Genomic DNA, 24,014 nt, shown 5'->3' with positions numbered 1-24,014 from the left:
ACAACAACACAAAAGTAGTAAAAGCTAAGCATAAAAGGAAAATTTACGCAGTGGTGGTTCACACCTGAAATGGACTTATTTATAGCTCTTAATTCGCTATGGGGGGTAGCAAATTAATGCTCATAATTCGCTATGCCCCCTAGCGAATTATGGGGGAGATGACACATGGATCTGATGTGTCAGATATGTTCGTATTTCGCCATGACTCATAGCAAATTAACCCACATAATTCGCTACATAGTACAGCGAATTATGTGGGGATGTGACACGTGGCCTGACTTCGAGTTGACAAGGCTTGACCCATCTGACACATAATTCGCTACACAGAGTAGCGAATTATGTGTCCAACAGGTATGTGACACGTGTCCACCATGCTCAGTGCAGCAGGTTACCGTTATGCATAATTCGCTACACAGGGTAGCGAATTACTCTAAGCTTGACACGTGGCATTCTTGTTGACTGGACATTCTGACGTGTCCTATTTCGCTACATAGGGTAGCGAATTAATTGCATACCTAATTCGCTACACTGTGTAGCGAATTAGCCCGCGTGGCATTTTGGGAATTTTTACTGTGCGCGTGGCATTCTAGTAAATATTATGATGAACAGTGACAAAATGGTCACTGTTCCCGTATGTAGTACCCTTCCCAAATTGGAAAGCAATGGGGGCATAAAAGGAAATGGATAAAAAACAAGGGATTAAAATAGAATAAAAATTTCCTATTTTAGTAAAATGATGTACCCAACTTGGTACAACTGTAGTATTTAAAAAATTCCGCCCCTATTTGTGGAGATACGAGAATATCTTTGGTACTACGTCTTCCACTCATATTGTAATATGTGTCTTACTTTATATCAAATCATTCTCTCTCCTAATTTTAAAATAAATTATTTATTATTGATTTGACAAAAGTAAGATACGTGTTATGATATAAGTGGAAGATATATCAAATTTATGGTGCATTCGTAGCATCAAAGAAATTTCCATGGAGATACTAAAATAAACTAACTTAACTTACAAAAATAATTAGGGTTGAGTTAATTTAAAAAAAAAACAGGGTTTAGCTTGTAATGATTATTGCTTAGTTGTAGAGGTGAAAAGGATGGGATCGGGGCAATTACGTTCAAAAAAGGGTTTTATGAGAGTTATGTTGTAGGAAAAATAATTGTGTTTTGTTACAGAGATTCGTTTTGCATGTCGCAGTTTTTTTTTTTCTTCAAAACATGCGGGTCCCATACAATGTTGTATATATGAAACTTTTTGTGATTATGTTAAATGATGAATACAAACCCTTTAAAAAAAATATCTCTGCCATTTGCAGAGATTGCCTCATCAAAATTCAAAAGTTAGAAAGAAATTTAAACCGTCCAAATAAAATAAAAAAAGGACGTTTGAAACCCAAACACAAACATGGGAAAAAGATCACATGGTGTGTATACTGTATAGCATAAACACAAGCTCTCATTTTAATAGTCCGTTAACCAAGTATTCTGAAATTCTCACCCTCCTCCTTTTGTTGCTTGTGTTCGTGCGAAAGAGTGAGAGATTATCACGATTGTGGTTGCTGAGAGCTTAGACTCTTACCAAATATTAGGGTTCATCCATTCCTCCTTAAGAAACTCTTGAAGCTCAGCACTGTAAGTGAATGTGAAATCACATGTTAGACTTATTATATGCATGTTGTATTTTCTGTTTTTATCGGTTCCCTTGTATAGTCTCCTTCATATGTGTGGTTTTTTCTCTGTTTATTCCATTATAATCCTCACCAAATGGATTATATTTATATATATTCCAGTGTTCCTAGGAAACTGTAACTGAAAAGTGAACTAGAAAACATAGTGAGCTTTGGCAACCTGGCCTCTGCCTACAATAATAATTCTGCAAACAGATTCATACACACCAGGTGGCTTAAGATTTTAACAAATTAGCAATTCTGTATTAAGCTCTGAAAGAATGAAAGAAGGGTTTTGGTGAAGAGTTACATACTTTGCCTTATTTCTATTGGTTAACCCTCTATACAAGGTAAGATAAAAGAGACCAAGAAGAAGTTGCGTGGGCGGAAATAGAATGAAGTTAAAATGAACTAAATTCCTTATGAAGGGAAGACATGCACTTATGATGATGAACATGTCACTGTTTGTAATGAATGAGAAAGATGATGAACATGTGAGTGTCATACGACCCTTGGTGGTGAGTCAGCATTAGTTAGTTGGTTAGAGCAGTTAGTGGCATGAATGGTATCTATAAAACAAAAGGTAAAAGTGTATGGAAAGCATCTTGAATCTTGGGCATTTGGATTGGGACTTAGGGAGAGAATCAAATCCTCTCTAATGCTCTGACTTGGTTTCTATGGAGTAGCTTGTATTTGCCTTACTTTGCCAATATGTAATCACTTGAATCTGTGTAGTTCATTTCTTTTGTAATTTCCATTGTTCCGTTCAGACCCAAATACCAATACAAATTACAGATTTCACATCTTAATCCTTATTCTTGTTCTATAATCATTTTTTATTGATCTGGACCTTATCAGAGTGTGTTACCATTTTGGGTTTAGGATTTTTTCATGACAGAAATGTGAATACCTTCTAATTCTTCAGGAGTGAATTCTGCTATTTCCTTTGATGTTGGTTCTTGATGTGTATTCAGGTTATCCAAGTTTTGCATGATCTGTGCACATAACCTCATGGTCAAATACTAAGGTTCCCAATGAAAACTGACTATTGTGCATTATACCGAATTTTTTTTCAAAAAAGCTTTGGAGCTGTTGACCTCAGATCAAGTTACTTATCAGATTTTCAGTGTTTTTGGTGCACAGGTCCATTCCAAATTACAACTATCAAGATTCCAACAGTTTAGCAGGGAGTTAGAATTGTTTATCAATCAAAACTTTGAAGAACAAAGTAAGTTCTTAATATCACTACATCAGAGATAACTTTAATATCAGTAAGTTTATTTATTACTAGTCTTTTATTTTATTGGAAACTATGGAAAATTATTTACTTGTTTCCACTTTTTTTCTGCATTTGCTGCTGTCATTTCTTCCTTTGTCCAGTAAGTATGAGTGTGTGTCTGTGTCTAGTTGATAAAAGCCATGCAAGGTGCTTGCCTCCAATTGTTTACTATTAAAGAATATTCTACAGCAGGCTAAACAGATGAAAATGACACTACTATTTCATTTTAGTTTGCTAGATTTCTAGCTGTCACTTATGTTATTTCAATGTGGATGCAACTATAAAAATTCAAAGCATGCTATACGAGTTGTTACTTCATTGGCTATATGCGTTGCATTTCATGTTCTTATCGTCTTAAATGTTAAGCTAGTAACTGTTAATTGCTGATACGATTTTCAATTTGCAGTTATAGATGGATAGCAATTCGGAGAAAAGGAAACATAAGGCAATGAAAAAGAGTACTTGCCTTAGTATGACTAGTAAAAAAGATAAGAGTTCCCAGAATTCCTCAACAGAAAAGATTAGAAATAGTTCATCCTCAAATCAAGAACCTATTGTTCTGCGTCTCATTGGTGAGCTAGAGACAGTGATATTGGCTAGATTTCCTATATCAGAACACTGGAAGTTGGGCTGTCTAAACAAGCAATTTCAGGCACAACTCAAGAGTGGTGATATCTATGAAATTAGAAGACAGGATAGGGTTCACAGAACCATGTGTCTTTATGTTAGAAACTCATCGAAGGAAATTGGTGTGCACTTGGTCGCCATTTCAAGTCCTGCAGGAAGCTCCCTTTTATTCCATCTATTATTCCATCGGTTTACAGTTTTAGGTGTGGAAACAATGGGTCATTTTCTGCAGGGACCCATCTGTTTGTTCAAGGATTGGAGGCTGGCGAATATTCTGTTTGGAGGTATGACTTAGCAACAAATAAATGGTCCAAGGCTCCTCCCATGAACAGCCCAATGTGCCTTTTTTTGCATCAGCCTCCCATTATATCTTTGCATTTGTTGCAGGTGGACTTGAAACAAAAACTTATAGTGTAGTTTTGAGTTCTGCTGAGAAATACAATTCAAAAAGCCAGTCTTGGAAGACCCTCCCAAGAATGAGCTACGAATACTCTTTTCTTGAATCAGATTCAAGAAAATTTCGGATTGCCTAGTATTACACCAGTTGACAATCCAAGATTCCAGACTGGCTTTCTGAATTGTATTTCTCAGCAGAGCTCAAAACTACACTATAAGTTTTTGTTTCAAGTCCACCTGCAACAAATGCAAAGATATCATGGAGGCTGATGCAAAAAGGCACCTTGGACCATTTATTTGTTGCTAAGTCATACCTCCAAACAGAATATTCGCCAGCCTCCAATCCTTGAACAAACAGATGGGTCCCTGCAGAAAATGACCCATTGTTTCCACACCTAAAACTATAAACCGATGGAATAAAAGGGAGCTTCCTGCAGGACTTGAAATGGCGATCAAATACACACCAATTCCCTGCAGAAAATAACCCATTGTTTCTTTTGTTTTCTTCCATAAATGCAAATATTGCTAGTTTTGCAGATACACCTTCGTTACCCAAGAATGAAAATCATTATCAAAACATTAAAAGACTAAAAGATATCCACATTCTTCAGCATTGTAAAGAGTTGATGGAAACTCAAATCCACCTTTCCCACAATTGTATCACTTCAGTTTTTTTTCATCCATTCCTCCTGAAGAAACTCTTGAATCTCAGCACTGTAAGTGAATATGAGATCACATGTTAGACTCATTTGTATGTAGGTTGTATTTTCTATTTTTATCGGTTCCCTTGAATAGTTTCCTTCATATGTGGTTTTTTTCTCTGTTTCTTCCAATATAATCCTCACCAAATAGATTATTTTATATATATATACCAGTGAGTTAGTGTTCCTAGAAATCTGTAACTGAAAAATGAACTAGAATAAAAAATATCTGAACCAAATAGAAAACATAATGAGCTTTGGCAACCTGGTCTCTGCCTAAAAAAATGATAATTCTGCAAACAGATTCATACACACCAGGTGGCTTAAGATTTTATCAAATTAGCTATTGTATATTAAGCTGTGAAAGAGACCACAAAGGAAAGTAAGGAAAAATATTGATTTGTTTCCCTTTCTTTCTCTGCATTTGTTGCTGTCATTTCCTCCTATGTCCATTAAGTATATGGGTGTGTGTTTGTGTCTAGTTGATAACAGCCATGTAAGGTGCTTGCATCCAATTGTTTACTGTTGAAAAATATTCCATAGCAGGCTAAACAGATGAAAATGACACTAGTATTTCATTTTAGTTTGCTATATTTCAAGCTGTTACTTCAATGTGTGTGCAACTATAAAGACTCAAGTCATGCTATATGAGTTGTTATTTCAAAAATATTATATGACAAAAATAAGGAAAAGATGAGTTACCAAAAAATAAAATTAAATATAAGGAAACGGTGAATGCTTAAAAATTGTAAGATAGGGTATAATATTTATAATATTAAGTTTATATATATATACATTAAATTAAAAGAAAGATATTAATGTTTTAAAAGTAATAATTAATATCTGTAGAGACCATGTCGTACTATTATTTATTTAATTATAATATTATATGCGCAAAAATTCAAGCAATAAATATAAGTGCAACCATGTGATGCATGCTAAATCTAATTGATATGAATATATGTTCAATACTAATTATGCTCGTGCTTCCTTGCTTTTAATAAACTTTACCTAGGGGTGTGACAATTTTCATTTCTTTTTGAAATAGGGACGATATTTTTCGATATACATATGCCAACACAATTGGAACATAATACGGAACTTTCGTGTTTGTCTCAACCCCTATTCGGGTTTGTAGTCACCAAAAAGTGGTTCTAAAAAATATTGTCATGTTCATTTTAGCAGTATTTGTGTTCATGTGGACATGCAATTGGTTTATTTAAATTAAATAATTATATAATTACATATTTACCCCGACTTACCTCAATTTTATTTAATAACTTGAGGATATTTAAGTAATTTTCATTGTAAAAGAATAATTTATATGTTATTCATCTCATGTCGTGTCAATCCACGTAAATATGGTTGTATTAGTGTCAAGGGTTTGGACATGAATAAGTATTTGTGTCGCGTTTGTTTCAAGAGTGTTCTTCTTCATGTTGTTGATTTCGTGTTAATCCAAACATGACTCGTCAACTCGAACCGCCACCCCTAATTGTATGTATGTTCGTCTACGGGCCTAAGTAAATAGATCGGGGTGCCTGTTATTTTTTAAAACATCCATAATGTGTTTTGTTTTTTTAGTTTTTAAAACTAAAAAATAAACATTGTTTTGAAAATCATTTTTCAAAACAATCATAGATTTTTTTTTGTTTTTTTAAAAACTCAAAAACTGTTTCTGAGAATAAAAATCAAAATGTAAACCCTTTAACTATTTACATGTCTACCTAGATAGTATCTATTGGACTTATAGAAAATTCAACATAAGATAGTCACGACTCACGACTAGGGATGTGCATGAGTCGAACCGAACCGGTTTTTTTAAAAAACCGAACCGAATTGGTTTAAATGGTTCGGTTCGGAAGTGGTTTGATTCAGTTCAAAACTGGTTCGGTTCGGTTTGGTTCGAAACCGGTTCGGAAACGGTTCGGTTCGAAACCGGTTCGGGTCGACCCTCTTTTGAAAAGAAAAAAATTTAAAAATTTAAAAAATAAAGTTATAAAAATCAATTTGGTTCGGTTTGAAAATGGTTCGGTTCGGTTCAAAATGGTTCGGTTCTTAAACTGGTTCTAAAAACCGATTCGGTTCTTAAACTGGTTCTTTAAAAACCGGTTCGATTCATGAACTGGTTTTTAAAAATTGATTATTTTAAGGGGAGGTTCGGTTCGGTTTAGTTTTTTGGTTATTTTGCACACTCCTACTCACGACAACAAATTTTATAGGCAAATTGGGTCTCCAGCGCACCCCTTTAAACGGCCCAAATTTGGTCCAGTCCATTAGTATGACTACGCATGTAAGACGATTCAAAGGACAGGTTTAGTACCAAATTATGGTAGCTCAATTAGTAATAAGAGAGTTGAGTAAGTGAAAAGGAAAGAGCTTCGATTCGATCTCAATATCTCACATTTAGAATGGGTTTAAATATCTTCATTCCTGATCCATCTCGTACTCTGAATTAGTCTCATAGCCGTCTCAAAGAGTCGATGTTTGTAGGTAGGGATATGAATAAGTTAAGCCGGCTTACAGAGGTCTACGACCTAGACTATATCAGGTCAGACTTGGCCTATGAAAAATAGTCAAATAGAATAGGCATAGGATTTTAAAAAAGCATAATTAGAAAACAAGTTATAGCTTTTTTTAACATGTTGGGTCTATCAGCCTACAAATCATCATATATCATATCATTTATTTTAAATAAAATACATAAAATTATTATTTTAATAATTTTGAATAACGAAATAATATTATTTTAATTATTTTTTAAATTATTGAATGTTTAATAGGCTTAAATAGGCTAACAAGTCTAAGTCAAGACTTTTATTTTTTAAATATATGTTAGGTCGGACGTATAATTTGAGCCTACATAAAGCTACTTGGCCAGACCAGCCTATAATACTTTATAAAGCCCTAATTTATTTAAACCAAAACCTAATTTAGTCTAACCTAATTTATTTACACTATGTACTAAAAAAAAAAAAATTACACTGCTATTTGTAAGGTACCAAAATAAGCTAATTCAACTTAAAAAGATAATTAGGTTGAGTTAACTTAATAAAAAAATAGGTTTAGGGGGTGTATTAGATTGAGATTTCAAAGGATTTTAATGGATTGTTTTTGGACAAAAAAAATCTGTTGGTATTCGATTAGGATTTTAATGGATTGAAAAAAAAGGCACGTGGTATTCGATTAGGATTTTAAAGGATTATTTTAGAATCCGTCCAAGTCTGTTGGTATTCAATCAGGATTTTAAACAATGGAATCACAATCTCGTCGTATTCAAAAATCCGACGATTTTAATGGATTTTCTATTGGTGTGGATTTCGTGAGACTTTTTAGTGAAAAATATAAATAGGATGTCTCTCACACAATCTCACCCCCAACCCCTAGGATTTCTTGAGATTCTTCTATGATAGTGTTTTCTTCTTCCTCTGACAGGTTGACTGCTCGAAATTGGATTCCGCCATGGGAGCTTCGTCAAAACTAAAAAAAAAAACAGAGAGCATATTTTTGAGCGATTCTCATCACAAAACAACCCAAAAACAACAAACCAACGAGATTTTATAATCTTTCTCAAAAATAACATATTTTTAAGTCATTTTTGAGAAATTTTGAAAGTTTAAAGAGTGATTTTTCAAGCTATGGGTCGCGGTTTTCTTGGCACAAAAACATGTGATTTTTGTATTAAAAACAACATAAAACAGTGGAAAAATAACAGCGAAACTAAAACCCTCAAACCAATTTTCATTTTACATCAATGAAACAATATTAATTTAAAGAAAGATTGAAACTTTCATAATATGAACCCTATATTTTGTAACAATATATTCATGAACGAAATTCCTTCACTATAGAAAACAATTTCAAACATTTTTTTTGTCAATAGATAACTTAAAGCTTGTTTCTCAAAAACCCCAAAGCAATTTAAGGTTTCAATATACCGAATGAAAAAAAATTGAATTTTTTTTTAAACTTTCATGTAATTAAACCCAAAATTTCATATTCATATAGTTAGAAAATTCCAAAAACCCCAAGGTTTTCAAGATCAATTGCAAAAATTTCAAACGAAATTTTATCATGAACTTTAGGTTCTATATGCAAATTTAGAATTACTTTTATAATTAAAAAATTTGGGTCTTATATTCATATATGCATAGCTTTGATACCAAATGAAGAAGATAATTTTCAACCCATTAGATATTTGAAAAGCTATTGTTTAGTAATTTTGAATGTTTGTTAAAAATTATATTATGTTTTACTGATTGAGAAAATATTATTAGGTTTTACTTTTTTTATTAATTTCATTGTATTTCTTTATTATTTTTATGGGGAAGATTATACTTACAACCTATTTTTGTTTACAACATTTTACAATCATATCTTAACCGTTGATTTCTGTCAATCAATGGTTATTATTTTCGCAAATCAAACTCATTAATTAATATTTAATTTGCAATGAATGATAACCGTTGATTGACGAAAATCAACGGTTAAAATATGGTTGTAATATGTTGTAAACAAAAATAGGTTATAAGTATAACCTTTGCCTTTTGTATTGACTCTTGATTTGAATGTTTGTTAAAAATTCATATGATTTTTTAAAATCTTATAAATCTATATTATCCTTTCAAATCTTATAAATTCTATTAAAATCTAATCTTATTAAATCTTAATTGTAAAAAAAATCTTTTAAAAAAATCTTTTAAAATTTGTAAAAAATTTTATCTCACAAAAAGTCTTTTAAAATTCTAATTCAATACACCCCTTAGCTTGTGATGATTATTGCTGAGTTGGAGAGGTGAAAAGGATGGGATTGGGACAATGACATTCAAAAAATATCTCTGCCATTTGCAGAGTTTGCACTATCAAAATTCAAAAGTTAGACAGAAATATAAACCGTCCAAATTAAAAACAAAGAAGACGTTTGAAACCAAAACAAAAAAATGGGAAAGATCACATATTGTATACTGTACAGCACAAACACAATCTCTCATTTTAAGAGTCCGTGAACCATGTATTCTGAAATTCTCACCCTCCTCCTTTTGTTGCTTGTGTTCATGAGAAAGAGTGAGAGATTATCACGATTGTGGTTGATGAGAGCTTAGAATCTTACCCAATATTAGGGTTCATCCATTCCTCCTGGAGAAACTCTTGAAGCTCAGCACTGTAAGAGAATGTGAAATCACATGTTAGACTTATTTATATGCATGTTGTATTTTCTGTTTTTATTGGTTCCCTTGTATAGTTTCCTTCATATGTGTGGTTTTTTCTCTGTTTCTTACATTATAATCCCACCAAATGGATTATATTTATATATATTCCAGTGTTTCTAGAAAGCTGTAACTGAAAAGTGAACTAGAATCAAGAATATCTTAACCAAATAGAAAACATAGTGAGCTTTGGCAACCTGGCCTCTCCCTAAAAAAATAATAATTCTACAAACAGATTCATACACACCAGGTGGCTTAAGATTTTAGCAAATTAGCAATTCTGTATTAAGCTCTGAAAGAATGAAAGAAGGGTTTTGGTGAAGAGTTACATACTTTGCCTTATTTCTATTGGTTAACCCCTTATGCAAGGTAAGATAAAAGAGACCACGAAGGAGTTGGGTGGGTGGAAATAGAATGAAGTTGAAATGAACTAACTCCTTATGAAGGTAAGATATGCACTTATGATGATGAACATGTGACTGTTTGAAATGAATGAGAAAGTTAAGGACACACACCCCATTACAAGGATTACACCTGTATGAGTGTCATACGACCCTTGGTGGTGAGTCAGCATTAGTTAGTTGGTTAGAGCAGTTAGTGGCATAAATGATATCTATAAGAACCATAGGATTTTGTGATTAATCGGTAAATTCACTTTGATTCTCTATCGACCAAGAATTTTGGACTACTACCAGGAACCCTAGATGCTGTTGGAGTAAAGGATCGTCAAGAATTTCCTGAGACGGAAATAAAAATAACAAATTCTTAGATAAAAGTGTAGGGAAAGCATCTTGAATCTTGGGCATTTGGATTGGGACTTAGGGAGAGAATCAAATCCTCTCTAATGCTCTGTCTTGGTTTCTATAGAGTAGCTTGTATTTTCCTTAGTTTGCCAATCTGTAATCACTTGAATCTGTATAGTTCATTTCCATTGTAATTTCCATTGTACTGTTGAGACCCAAATATCAATACAAATTACAGATTTCACATCTCAATACTTATTTTTGTTCTATAATCATTTTTTATTGATCTTGGACCTTATCAGAGCGTGTTACCATTTTGGGTTTAGGATTTTTTTCATGACAGAAATGTGAATACCTTCTAATTCTTCAGGAGTGAATTCTGCTATTTCCTTTGATGTTGGTTCCTGATGTGTATTTAGGTTATCCAAGTTTTGCATGATCTGTGCACATAACCACATGGTCAAATACTAAGGTTCCCAATGAAAACTGACTATCGTGCATTCTACTGAATTTTTACAAAAAAAAACCCTTGGAGCAGTTGACCTCGGATCAAGTTACTTATTAGATTCACTGTGTTTTTAGTGCACAGGTCAATCCCATATTACAACTACCAGGATTCCAACAGTTTAGCAGGGAGTTGGAATTGTTTATCAATCAAAAAAATTGAAGAACAAAGTAGGTTCCTAATATCACTATATCAGAGATAACTTTTAACATCAGTAAGTTTATTTATTACTAGTCTTTTATTTTATTGGAAACTACGGAGAAATATTGACTTGTTTCCACTTTTTTTCTGCATTTGCTGCTGTCATTTCTTCCTTTGTTAGTGTGTGTCTGTGTCTAGTTGATAACAGACATGTAAGATGCTTGCCTCCAATTGTTTACTATTAAAGAATATTCTACAGCAAGCTAAACAGATGAAAATGACCATAGTGTTTCATTTTAGATTGCTAGATTTTTAGCTGTCACTTCTGTTCAATCTGGGTGCAACTAACTATATAGACTGAAGTCATGCTATATGAGTTGTTACTTCATTGGCTATATGCATTGCATTTCTTGTTCTTATCGTCTTAAATGTTAAGCTTTTTCTGTTTGCAATTATAGCTAGTGAGCAATTCGGATAAAAGGAAACAGAAGGCAATGAAAAAGAGCACTTGCCTTAGTATGACTAGTAAAAAAGATAAGAGTTCCCAGAATCCCTCAGCAAAAAAGATTAGAGATGGTTCCTCCTCAAGTAAAGAACCTATTGTTCCATATCTCAGTAGTGAGCTAGAGCCTAGAGACAATGATATTGGCTAGATTTCCTATATCAGAACACTGGAGGTTATGCTGCCTAAACAAGCAGTTCCTGGCACAACTCGAGTGGTGAAATCTATGAAATTAGGAGAGAGATAGGGTTCAAAGAACCATGTGTCTTTATGTTAGAAAGTGAACAAGGAAATTGGTGTGCACTTGATCGCCATTTCAAGTCCTGCAGGAAGCTCCCTTTTATTCCATCGGTTTACAGTTTTAGGGGTGGAAAAAATGGATCATTTTTTGCAGGGACCCATCAAGGATCGGAGGTTAGCGATTATTCTGTTCGGAGGTATGGGTTAGCAACTAATGAATGGTCCAAGGCTCTTCCCATGAACAGCCCAAGGTGCCTTTTTGCATCAGCCTCCTATTATATATTTGCATTTGTTGCAGGTGAACTTTGAGACAAACACTTATAGTGAAGTTTCAAGTTGTGCTGAGAAATACAGTTCAGAAAGCCAGTCTTGGAAGACCCTCCCAAGAATGGTACGAGAGAGGATATTTTGCTCTGGTTGTTACATGGATAACAAGTTCTAGGTAATTGGAGGACTAGATGAGCAAAAAAATGATCTCACTTGTGGGGAATTTTTTGATGAAGAGACAAATAGTTGGACCTTGGTTCCTGACATGTTGAAAGATATTCCACTTTCAACTTTCAGATCCCCACCTCTTTTGTCCGTTGTCAATAATAAGCTTTACGTACTTGATGCTTCCTCAAATGAGGTAAAGGTATATATGAAGGGAACAAATCCATGGAAGAAGAAGTTAGGACCGTTCTACTAAAAGCTAACACTCAAGAAGGTCCCTGGAGTGGAGATTTGGGCAGGGCATTCAAGTCCTTGGGCAATGAGCTACTTCTTATTGGTGCTAACTATGCCTTCTATTCACACACCTTGATGTCTGTATACACTTGCTGCCCTGATCCCGATGTTTGGTACTAACTACTTCTTAATTGTGAATAGAAGGCATGGTTAGGACCAATAAGAAGTAGCTCATTGCCCAAGGATTTGAATGCCCTGCCCAAATCTCCACTCCAGGGACCTTCTTGAGTGTTAGCTTTTAGAGGACTGGTCCTAAATTCTTCCATGAGTTTGTTCCCTTCATATATAGCTTTACCTCATTTGAGGAAGCATCAAGTATGTAAAGCTTATTATTGACAACAGCAAAAAGAGGTGGGGATCTCAAAGTTGAAAGTGGAATATCTTTCAACATGTCAGGAACCAAGGTCCAACTATTTGTCTCTTCATAAAAAAAATTCCCCACAAGTGAGATCTTGCAGTGGAGGGAAATTGTATGTAGAAACACTGACCATCACTCTTTTGACATTTGTGCCGTGATGTTAGCCTGAACCTTAAAGAAGTGGAGGCAGACAAGCTCGCAAGTTAATATGGAGTTGGCTTTTTTCACTTAGCTTATGTTGTTTTCCTTTGTTTCTTGTAAGCACAGAAACTTCCATGTTCATATATCACATATCTTGGAAGAGTTGTAACATATAACACAACTAAACAATACTAGAATTTGAATAAAAAACTGTTTATTCTATAGCTGTACCAATTAGTTCCTCATTTGCAAGTTACAAAATTGTTTATTTTAATAAAAAATTTGTAACCGATTAGTATTATAACTTTACCAATTGAGCAAGTGTATTACCTCGTTGCAGAAAGATGTAAATTGGCCAGTTGGTTGGTTTCCTGGAGCACATGTCTGAAATTGTTGTTCCCTTTGTGTTTTTCTTGTTTTGGATGTCCTAATTATCAAATGTTTCAAATAGTTCCATGATACATGCTTTTGAATTTTCATAGAAGACATTTCAAGTTGATCTTATCCCAAATTCGATTGTCCTACATTGCCATAACTTAAAACACATTAATTTATGTCTAATAATTGCTTCTCCTTTCAACATTAACTTAAATTTAGCATCATTTTACGGTTGAGGGTCATTTAATTATAATTTTTGTTGTCTGTTTATCATGTTTTGAAGCATGATTGTCTCAACGATAACTGAATTAGATAGAAAAAAAGAAAAGAAAAAAGTGACCATTTGTGTCAAACACCAAAACATTCAGCCCATATAACTCGGTGATCATTAAGCACATCATTCATTCTTGCTATGCTAAATACAAGAAATGTTCGAAGACATCACAAACAGAGAAATATTATCATTATATTTATATGCAATTTATAGAATCATTCAAAGGAGATTTCCCTATACCAGAACGTACAATAGGGTGAATAGGATAAACTTGAAATACTGATAAGTTATATCATTTTAGAAGAGAGATAGATAAAATAAATGAAAATCATAGGAGAGAAAGTGAGTGATTTTTTTTTAATTTAAATTTTAAATAAAAAAATATTATTTTGTGTTTATCTCTCTCTTAAAATGACATAACTTTATATCATTTAGAATGAAAAACACTTTTTCCTAAAACAAAACCAAATAGTTAGCTTCCTTTCTGTCCAAGACTAAGGATTCAACACTTCCCTCTCGGAAGAATTCGAAACCAAAAGAAAGAAGAGATTTCCCCTCATATTTTTTGGAGTAAATATTAAGAGGGAAAGGGAAGGAGAGGGAGTATGGGTTCCCTTTATAACTGAGTTTTAAAAAAGTGGAGGAAGGAAATAGGGAATTTTTGTAAAATCCTCAAAGATTTTTCCCAATTTGGAAGGTTTGAAAAAGAAAATATAATAAATTATTTATGTACTCTTATTCTCTTTCTTAAATATTTTGATTTTCTCTCTTTCTTAAAATAATTTGAATTTATTTGATGAAACTCTTTTTTTATTGCTTCCAATTGCTTTATTTTAAAATAAGTGATTTATTTTTATATATGATATTTATAAATTTTTTTAATAATTTTAATTTAGTTATAATGTGAAATAGATAATTTTAGATAAGAAAAATAAAATTTAGAGAGATAAAATAACAAGCAATTGTTGAATAGCCTACAATAATAAACATAAGCAATAACTAATGCTCCTATGAAGCACCGACACTTCAAAAACTCTGATGTGTCGTGTCCGACACTTCTTGACACTCCAACATGTGTTGCAGAGATTCAAAAAAGGGATCAAATGTTGTATTATATTGCATTTTTAGTTCAAACTATTAAATTTATTGGATTACGATTATCATTTTATTGAGTTTAATATAAATATTTGGAATATCTTATGTATCTTTGTAAAATTGATGGGTATTATAAGTTTAGCTTCATTTTTTAATTAAATTACTGAATATTAAATATAATATACACTACATAAATCAAAAATATTATTTAATACCAAAACGTGTTCTAATGTGTCGAAATCTAATATATTTTAGAATTAACGTGTCGAAGTGTCGTGTCGTATCTCGTGATCGTGTCGGTGCAACATAGAATGTAACCTTTGTCAATGTTTGCAACATTTCTCTGTGTGCATTTTGTTGCCTTGTAAAGTGTATTTCTTGATCTCTTACCTTAAACAACATTCTTCACTCCACTAAACACCATTCTTGAGCTCTTGGTTTTTATGATCTAATAAAGAATCAAACCTATTTAAATATTCCTGTTATTCAATATTTTCTTGACTAGGGCGTTCAACCACACGATCAACTAACATTTATCAAATTTGAAAAAAGAGTAAAAAGAAATGGTTCGATCGTCTTATTTTTATTTCTCGAATCGAGAGATCCATGAATCGGAATCCTAATGCATATAGATACAAATGGCCCCAAGTCATACATTCAATTGGTTCGATTTGAATTATTCAGAGGATACCTTATATATATTCTATCCAAAAAAATGGACAATCACACATATTTCTCGATTCAATTATAATCCAAATAAAGAAGAATTATTTTTTTTTTCAATAAAAAAACCAAGATTGATTGTTTATGTATAAATTTGGATTTTCTGATTCCATTAAGGAAAACCCATTTTTTATTATGTTTTAGGGTTTATATATACCGACAGTTATTGTTATAATCGAAATGAAGAATAATTTAGGACCATCTTTCGCATAAAGAAAAAGAGCAGGAGTAACAAGATTTTTTAGATACGGATAATGATGTAAAGCTAAGCAAATTGCCTCTGCCCCGAGAACAAAGAACTGTGTTGGTTGTAAGAGGTGTGAATCCGCTTGATCCTTTAACTCGCCTTGTATGACACTTAACCTGTGATCAAGCTCGGATGATTTCCTAGTGAGGCAGTTGTATTTCAGGATTGTGTCTCTCAAGCAAAGTCTCAATGTTGACGACCTCCTCCTGCATGTGCCTTGAGCTCCATTCATTTGAGTTAACCATGTCTATTACAAATTTATTGTAACTATCACGGTTGTTAACTTTTAACAAATGGATAAACACAATTGTGTGTCAACGACACAATTGATTTGGGTTACAAAAGCTTCCATAAACTAATTTCCATAAAAGAATAGGGAAGTCCATAAGACTAGGTGTTCATACTAGGGGAATACAAACTTGAACAACAACGTTATCAACAACTAAATCCATAAACTATAGTACATATAGAATGGGGAAGTCCACACGAATATAAGTTCATACAAGGGGAAAACAAAATTTCAAAATTGTGTCATAAAACAACGAAGCAATTAAACTGTAATACATAAAAAAAAAAAAAAAGGGAAGTTCACAAGAATAGGAGTTCATATTAGTGGGGGAAGAATTAACCGGGTTTAGTTTTTTGGGAATAGTATTAGGGTTTAGGGTACATGATTAGGGTTTTTGATTTAGTGTTTAGGGTTTATTGGTAGTGTTAAGGTTCATGGTTTATTAAATATTTTGTTCATTTTCTTCAAGATATTCAATATCTTGACAATCATTTATTGAGTTTAGCTCATCTTCATTTCAAATATGGTGTTTCTAATAAACTATAGCTTTTCTATCGTTTAATTATAGATATTGTAGAAGATTTGTCTTCAGCTCATATGTCTAGGCAGATCAAAATGAGATGAATTTAGAGACTTAATAGAAAAGGTGCCAATTTGTTCTGTTACTAACTAAAATCACACTAGGCTCAAACAGAATACGGAATGTGAGAAAACGTAAAAGCAATTTTTTTTTTTTTTTGGTAAATATTATACGCAATTTTAAGTTGGCTCTTTGCAGGTTCTGCACTTACAGGCAATGTGAGAAATAGGGAATTAATTACCCAAGGTATTGTTAGTTGTGGCATAATAGTGCCAACAAGGTTTTTGGCTTGCTTTTGTTACTTTCTTTGTCTAAATATAAACTATTCTGATTGTCAAAAAACAAGACCAAAATAATCAGGTAGTTTAAAATTTCTAATGGCACCAAACGGTAGCGTCCATACAATTTATAATAACAGTTTAAACATCACTCGCACTAACTTAAAAAAAAAAATTACCCTCCAATAATCTTTTGCAGTAGAGATAAATATTCATGTGAGTTTACATATAAACGACCTTATCCTATTGAAAACAACAACTCGACCAGTCAAAGCCTCTGAAGGAGCATTCAGCAAAACTCAAGAAGCCCATCATACCGAATATCAAATTTTCAGATTAATAGCTTTTCAATAGCATCCTGCATAGATACCAATCAAATACTCAGTATTAGTTTTTATTTAATATTAACATATAATGATAACAAATACCTGAAAATTATTAAAGCAAAGAACAATGCATACCTTTAATTGCTGTATTTGGGATTTCAATTGACTTCCCTCATTAGTTGTCACAGAACATGAAATGACTGGCCGGGTGACTCCACATGCTCGTCCAAGTGCTTGTTTTGATGGGACGAACACATAGGGAACATTCTAAAAAATTCAAGTAGAAATTACATGGTTAATAGGTTACTTCATTGCTATAGATAAAAGTCCCAAAAATATCATTGATTTGAAATGAAAACAGCTGGAATAGTTAAGACAAAAAAACAGAAAACCAAAATATTGTTGATCGGAACTCCACAAGTCTAAGTTCATATATCTACATATATAAGAACAGAGAATTATTTAGATATCAATCTTTTTGTTTATTATTTTTGTTTCTATTCTACTACCTTGTCACTTTTAATTGTAATGTGCTTCACAGAATAACAAACTGGAAAACAAGGATACAGAAGCACAAGTTGGGGAATTTTAATTTAGTCATCATGAAACTACTGAGCACTTCAAATTACTCATGGAATGCACAATAACTAATAAGCTGCAAAATTTTGTAGACATCATTCCTACATCAATTAGAACTTTCCTTCATAGAATACTTTGACAATAGTCACCCAACACATTACCAAAACAGAGTATTAACAGTCAACATAACAGAGCCTAAGCCATGTGCACTTATCATTCAACCTAAGAAGGAACACCAAGATGAACAAAGACAATTGAATACAATATTGATTCACCTTTCAAACATTCCGCCACTGACATTATATATATATATGTGATTCTGGAGTTATATCTTTACTTAACATGAGAGAAATATTATCAAACATACAACTTAACTTATTATTTACCAGTCTCCGTTAAAATTAAATGTTTATAGTTCTTTGTAATGTGTTGAAGACAGCCTACTCTTACTATTCATGCTGAATGAATTCTAACATGATTTTATCATGACACATTGACACCAACCATGGAATATCTCATACACAGCCTCATTTATTTATCCTAACACAATTAGGCATTTAAGATCTCTCATTCTGAACGCTCATATTTTGCAATGTTACTTTGCAGAAGCAAAATAGAATGAGCAGAGTGGGTATTTATATGCAATTGAACAGTTTGGCATCTAATGAATAGGTCTGCAATAAGAATTAGAGTTAGCCACAAAAGCTTTAATAAAGGAAAGGCAGTATGGCTTTGGAATGAACTGGCTAATGACATGTGATATCTATATGTATGTATTAGTTAATATGTTGCAAACAGAATGATGGCAATTTAATGATTGACTCAAAGTTTAGTAGATAAAAACAAACTTTTATGGCAATAATCAGTATTATATAAAACACAAACTATGAAAACTAACACCATCAAATTAAGAAAAATAGCTCGAACTATTTTAGGACCCATTTGCAAGGTATGGGACTTGGAGTCCCACATTAATTGTATGGGAAACTAATGTGGGATTTATAAGGCCTTGGACACTCTCACCCTTTGAGTTAGCTTTTGGGGTGGTGCATCCCAAAGTTCTTATCAAACTATAGCACCAATTGGAACGAAACATAAGATATAAAAAGTTCTCTAATTCAGGTAATAATGGCTGCGTAGCAAAGATATGATAATATGATGATAGTAATGAAATAGCCATGTCCCATTATCATTCAAACATATTAAAACAATTGATTTCTTTGTGTTCAACACTTCATGTATTATTGAGTACTCTTCCCTATAAAAGCCTCTCAACAGAAGCATAGCGAAATGCAAGCAATTGAATAAAGTACAAACAGAATTTTCACCTCCCATGCATATAAATTAAGTCAAGCGTTGTTTTCAGCAACTGCTCAAAATAATAAGAAAAGGGGTTTATAATAATCAGGTGACACACAGCCGACATAACTAACTGATCAAGCCACATTATCCATATCTGCAATTAAAAACTTTACTTTGATATACTAGACCTTAATAAAATAAAATGTCCTTATCTAGAAGATCTTGTAGCCTATCGCTTCAACCTTTACAAGCATGTCATACATAAGAGAAACACGAAATAAAAAAATGATCCAGCTAAAGGTACACTTTCTAAGTAACCACAACTTCACAGTAAGAACCAAGACATGAAGACAGCTTTATCAATAACAATGCTAAGAAAACATGACCCAGATAGCAATACTTTGAACATCAGTATACTACAACCATACACAACATAAGATATCCATCTTCGAAATATTAATGAAAAGGATGACATTAAACCTCTCCTCCATCAAGAATTTGTTCCATCTAAATTATGATTTTTTTTCAGATAAAAACAGTGATCACCAGAGTTATCACCCAATATTATTATTATTAAAATAAAATACTTTGAATTACAAGTCAATTTGAAACACAACAATAAATACATTAAACATCCGTTTACTAGTATATTGAATATAAGAGTCACTAATACTGCAAAAAAAAGAGAAGTTTTTGAACCTTTCACATATGTTAATAAATGTCTCAAGACAACAATATAAGATCCTTGGTATCAACCTAATTTATATTAATATCTGATAGCAGTCCAGGAAGCATCCCACCAGGCAGCAGCCCAGGAAGCATTCCACCAGGCAGCCCATCATCAGCTGGCCCACACAAAGAGGGGAATGAGCAATTCAAGCAAAGGAAGAGAACTGAGCCCATGTTGGTTTACCAAAGGAAGAATAAGAATAAGAATAAGAATAAGGAGAGAGAGGGTGTGGCATGTAATGAGTTGGATTTATCAGTATTGTAATGACAGTTATAGTGAGAGAGTGAGTGGAGTAGTTTGTTATTGTTTGTTATCACTTTTAGACGTTTATATTAGATGGAGAGACTTGAGGAAAGGCATTCTTGAATTCTGTTGAATTTCTACTGGTGTAGAGGGGCTAGTGGAGAGATCTCTCCATAGCTGGGAGCTTGGCTCTTTATCATTTCAATTCTGTAATCGTTTATTTTTCATTAATATACAAATTGTCTCCCTCTTTTGCTGATAGGAGGGGATAAATTCCTATCAATATCTCAACAGCTAAAGACATAAAATTAGAAACACAGCATTTCAAGGTTGACCACGCAAAACCTTATCACCATCAGTTGATATTGTTGCATATACACGTGTCTCCATCTTAGATATATTTTTCCAAGGCCTTTGGGAACAATCAGATCAAAGTCCAGTGAACTCAATCAACATAAAATCATAACAAAAGATAGTTGAATTCATTGTTCAAAACTGTGATAACTATTATCAGAGGTAAGTCATTATGGATGTGAGAATGGCTATGTTAAGTCTAGCTACTAGCCCACTACCATCTTATTTACTCTGCAATTTGAATGTACTTAACTAATATAGACCCATTGGCATGACTGTGAATCTGTGATAACTAATATTTACTCAGCAACACTATTCTATTGGCATGACTGCACAAGATAATTCCTAAATTTCTATTTTCCTGCAATTATCTGGACAAGACCATTCTCCATATTCTAAAATTTGAATCTGTGGAGTCTAAGCTCACAGCCTCACTCTGTATAAATAAATCCAGTGGATAAATTCTCAAAAGAGAGAGAAAATAAAACCAGGAACTTTTCTAGTAATACTCAATTAGGAAAATCCACAAATACAGGCTTCACAGATCTAAGCATGAACCCAAATCCAAATATACGCAAACCACCTTCCAGGAAAAATGAGAATTAAAAGCAACTATGCAAATATCGAATCCATTTTCTTTAAATCCCTCCCACGGATATTATATAGTCAACGAAGTTTGGCATCTGTATGTACATGAAGAGCTGGACCTACGTGTAGCGGTAAGGAGAAGTAATAACCCCAATATCAAAATATTTCCCATGTGTAATACACAAAATTCTGTAGATAGGCACCCCTCAAAAATGGTAAACCACCCCATCTTCTAAAATTGTACACTCTACAGCTATGAAGCACCGACTCCGACACGGCATTTTCGATATGTTCCCAATACGTTCTCGATACAACCGTTAATTCGTCGATACGATATAATACGTTTCCGATACGCGTATCGGATACGTTGGAAAAAAAATTGGAGTATCGGTGTTTCATAGCTCTACAGAACAGCAACCCCACCTAAACTCACTTAATTCCAACCCCGTATACATAATGATATTAATCAAAGACAAATTAATTGTTATAAAAAAAAGCATCAAGGACAATGATATGGTAAAATATCTTGTTTCAGAGCAAGCAATAATAATAATAATTCACAATAATAGCAATGGCAAGGCAATCACATGCATATTACCCAAAACTTTTGAAAAAGAAAATCCATAGATGCTAAAAAAAAGAAGTGAAAACTTGATACTTGAAATAAGAAAATCTCCGTCCTCAACCATGAGCCAAAAGAGAAAGAATCAGAGAGAAAGAAAAAGAAAAACTAAGCATTATTCAGAGAAAAACTGAAACTGAATTCATTGATTACAGATCTGTGTAGAGACCTCACTTATATAGATGATACAGTAAATAAGCATATATTCTAGAAGCTTCTAAAAGAGATCTGAACAGAATCTAACAAACTGACTGAAACTGAAACTGAGCTTCTAAGATTCAGTTATAACAAACTTAACACTACAAACACAAGAGTCCAGATACAATGAACCATAGAGTACAAATACATGACACGTACACTATTAATGAGGATTTAAGAAAAATAAAGGTATGGGAAGTTAGTTACCTTATCCTCAGCAAGTAAAGGAAGATGGAGAAGAATCTCAAGAGGCTCAGCGTCCGCTGCCATCACAATGAACTCAGAAATGCCTCTGTTCAGTGTCTTGGTCGCTAAAACAAACAAACAAACAAACAAAAAACGCAATAAATAACAATTGAGAACTATAAATAAAATGGTACAACCAATGAAATAAAACCTCTTTTGTACATGCTTGTTTTTAAAAGTAGAGGCAAAGTAATAATACCTTCATTAGCACCCTTTTTGAGCTGCTTGTAGTTGGCAGCTTGTTGAACAAGATCCAGTATTGTTAATGTGAGTTGTGCATCGGCCAAAGGGTACGCTTTTGGATTCACTGCCTCTCCTGTCTGCAAAGCAAATTGAAGAAAGAAAGAAAGAAAGCATGAAGAAAACTTGAAGAACATTCAAGTCAGATTCAATGAGTCATTTAGAAGGAAGAGATGATAACGAAAAGGTAACCATTTTTTGTTGGGGAGTCGTTGATTGAACGGCGAGAAGCGGCTAGGGTTTTTCGTGGAGAAGAAAGAGAGGAATAAGTGACAGTACAATGGGTTTTAGAGAGACAGGATCTGCAAGCATTGTTTATTAAATCAGGCCCCACCCAATCCGACATCTAAAATATCCGGTTCATTCAATTAACCGATAATATATGCAACCCGGTCAAGAACATATGAAACTGAAAAAAATTGGGTTCGATCGGTACTAATCTGATACCGATTTTTAGTTTTAACCGATATTTGAAAATTGTAGCAAAACGTTCCACTGCAATTACATTCTTGGATTTAAACTTATCACCTAAAAGAAAGGGAGTGATATGCTAATCAATAAACCAAATTATTTTGTTTATCGTATTACTTTTATTTATATATTTATTATATTTTTTACATAAATTCAAATTAAACTATAGAACTAATAATTCACTGGTTGAACTAATGATCCCTTGATTTGGCACCTCGATCGAGTCGATGGCTGAATCGAGTGTTATAATATTGCTTTTAATTAGGGGTGTAAATGGATCAGCCGACCTAACAGGGACTTACAACTCGGCCAATATTAAATTAGGCTCGGCCTATTATTATAGAACATGTTAAGGCATAAAAAAAAACCTATTTAGAAAGCAGGTCATAGGTTTTTTTTTACATGTCAGTGCCTATATGCCTATAGGCCGGTATTTAAATAAAATAAATAAATTATTATTTTAATAATTTTGAATAATAAAGTAATATTCTTTTATTTTTTTTTAATTATTAAATGTCTCATAGACTTAAACTGGCTAACAGGCCTATGCCAAAGTTTTTATTTTTTAAATATAGGTCATGCTAGATTTATAATTTGAGCCTACACAAGTAACAAATTCGCCAGACCTAAAGTATTTTACATAGGCCTAACTTATTCAAGTCAAAGCCTACCTCAACTCAGCCTATTTATATCCCTACTTTTAACAATGATTTTTCGACATTGATTGAATGTGAATACTATAAACATGCTTTTTAACATAAGTTGATTTACCTATAAAGTAGAGCCATCAAAACAGGCTATCCTACCCCGTGAGGCCCTAGCCCTAGCCATCAAAATTGAATGTTGTCATGATTCCTAATTTCCTATTAAAAGCTTATGTTTTTCTAAGTTTTGGATTTTTTTATTTAGTATTATGATTTTTTGAGGCCTTATAGATTTTTTTTTCAATCACTGTTAAAGAATGGGAAGATACTGCAAAATTGAGAACCACATGAGGAAAAAAGGCTTGAAA

General features: G+C 33.0%; 2 protein-coding genes and 1 long non-coding RNA gene across 3 annotated transcripts; 2 read left to right on the top strand and 1 right to left on the bottom strand.

Annotated features, from left to right (window-relative positions):
- The first annotated feature begins 1,492 nt into the window (after positions 1-1,492).
- LOC133291981 (uncharacterized) lies at positions 1,493-3,749 on the top strand. Its single transcript, XR_009748850.1, has 4 exons — positions 1,493-1,638; positions 2,648-2,700; positions 2,817-2,901; positions 3,359-3,749. It is a non-coding gene; the product is annotated as an uncharacterized LOC133291981 (long non-coding RNA).
- An 8,295-nt stretch (positions 3,750-12,044) lies between these two features.
- LOC133291984 (F-box/kelch-repeat protein At3g27150-like) lies at positions 12,045-12,968 on the top strand. The gene is made up of 4 exons (XM_061490344.1): positions 12,045-12,188; positions 12,313-12,405; positions 12,457-12,648; positions 12,882-12,968. Exons 1-4 carry the CDS (start codon positions 12,045-12,047, stop codon positions 12,966-12,968), a joined length of 516 nt encoding a protein of 171 aa, XP_061346328.1.
- A 4,208-nt stretch (positions 12,969-17,176) lies between these two features.
- LOC133291980 (uncharacterized) lies at positions 17,177-22,835 on the bottom strand. The gene is made up of 5 exons (XM_061490342.1): positions 22,724-22,835; positions 22,491-22,611; positions 22,253-22,356; positions 17,565-17,696; positions 17,177-17,461 (listed from the first exon to the last, which is right to left on the bottom strand). Exons 1-5 carry the CDS (start codon positions 22,724-22,726, stop codon positions 17,435-17,437), a joined length of 387 nt encoding a protein of 128 aa, XP_061346326.1. The 5' UTR covers positions 22,727-22,835; the 3' UTR covers positions 17,177-17,434.
- Between the last annotated feature and the right edge of the window lie 1,179 nt (positions 22,836-24,014).

This window comes from Gastrolobium bilobum, unplaced genomic scaffold, assembly GCF_033153095.1.
Source record: "Gastrolobium bilobum isolate Gb01-03AN ecotype WA unplaced genomic scaffold, APGP_CSIRO_Gbil_v1 utg22085, whole genome shotgun sequence".
NCBI lineage: Eukaryota > Viridiplantae > Streptophyta > Magnoliopsida > Fabales > Fabaceae > Gastrolobium > Gastrolobium bilobum.
Note: the sequence above shows the minus strand (reverse complement) of the source record. Positions and strands in the feature narration are given on the sequence as shown.

What these genes read in the sequence shown, in the direction of transcription:
- LOC133291984 (XM_061490344.1), top strand. Translation starts at nt 12,045, where the DNA reads ATGTTAGAAAGTGAACAAGGAAATTGGTGTGCACTTGATCGCCATTTC. An exon ending in GGAAGACCCTCCCAAGAATG is followed by an intron (nt 12,406 to 12,456) that starts GTACGAGAGAGG and finishes AACAAGTTCTAG; the next exon opens with GTAATTGGAGGACTAGATGA. An exon ending in CTTCCTCAAATGAGGTAAAG is followed by an intron (nt 12,649 to 12,881) that starts GTATATATGAAG and finishes AATTGTGAATAG; the next exon opens with AAGGCATGGTTAGGACCAAT.
- LOC133291980 (XM_061490342.1), bottom strand. An exon ending in CAAAAAGGGTGCTAATGAAG is followed by an intron (nt 22,357 to 22,490) that starts GTATTATTACTT and finishes TGTTTGTTTTAG; the next exon opens with CGACCAAGACACTGAACAGA. An exon ending in CTTTACTTGCTGAGGATAAG is followed by an intron (nt 17,697 to 22,252) that starts GTAACTAACTTC and finishes TGAATTTTTTAG; the next exon opens with AATGTTCCCTATGTGTTCGT.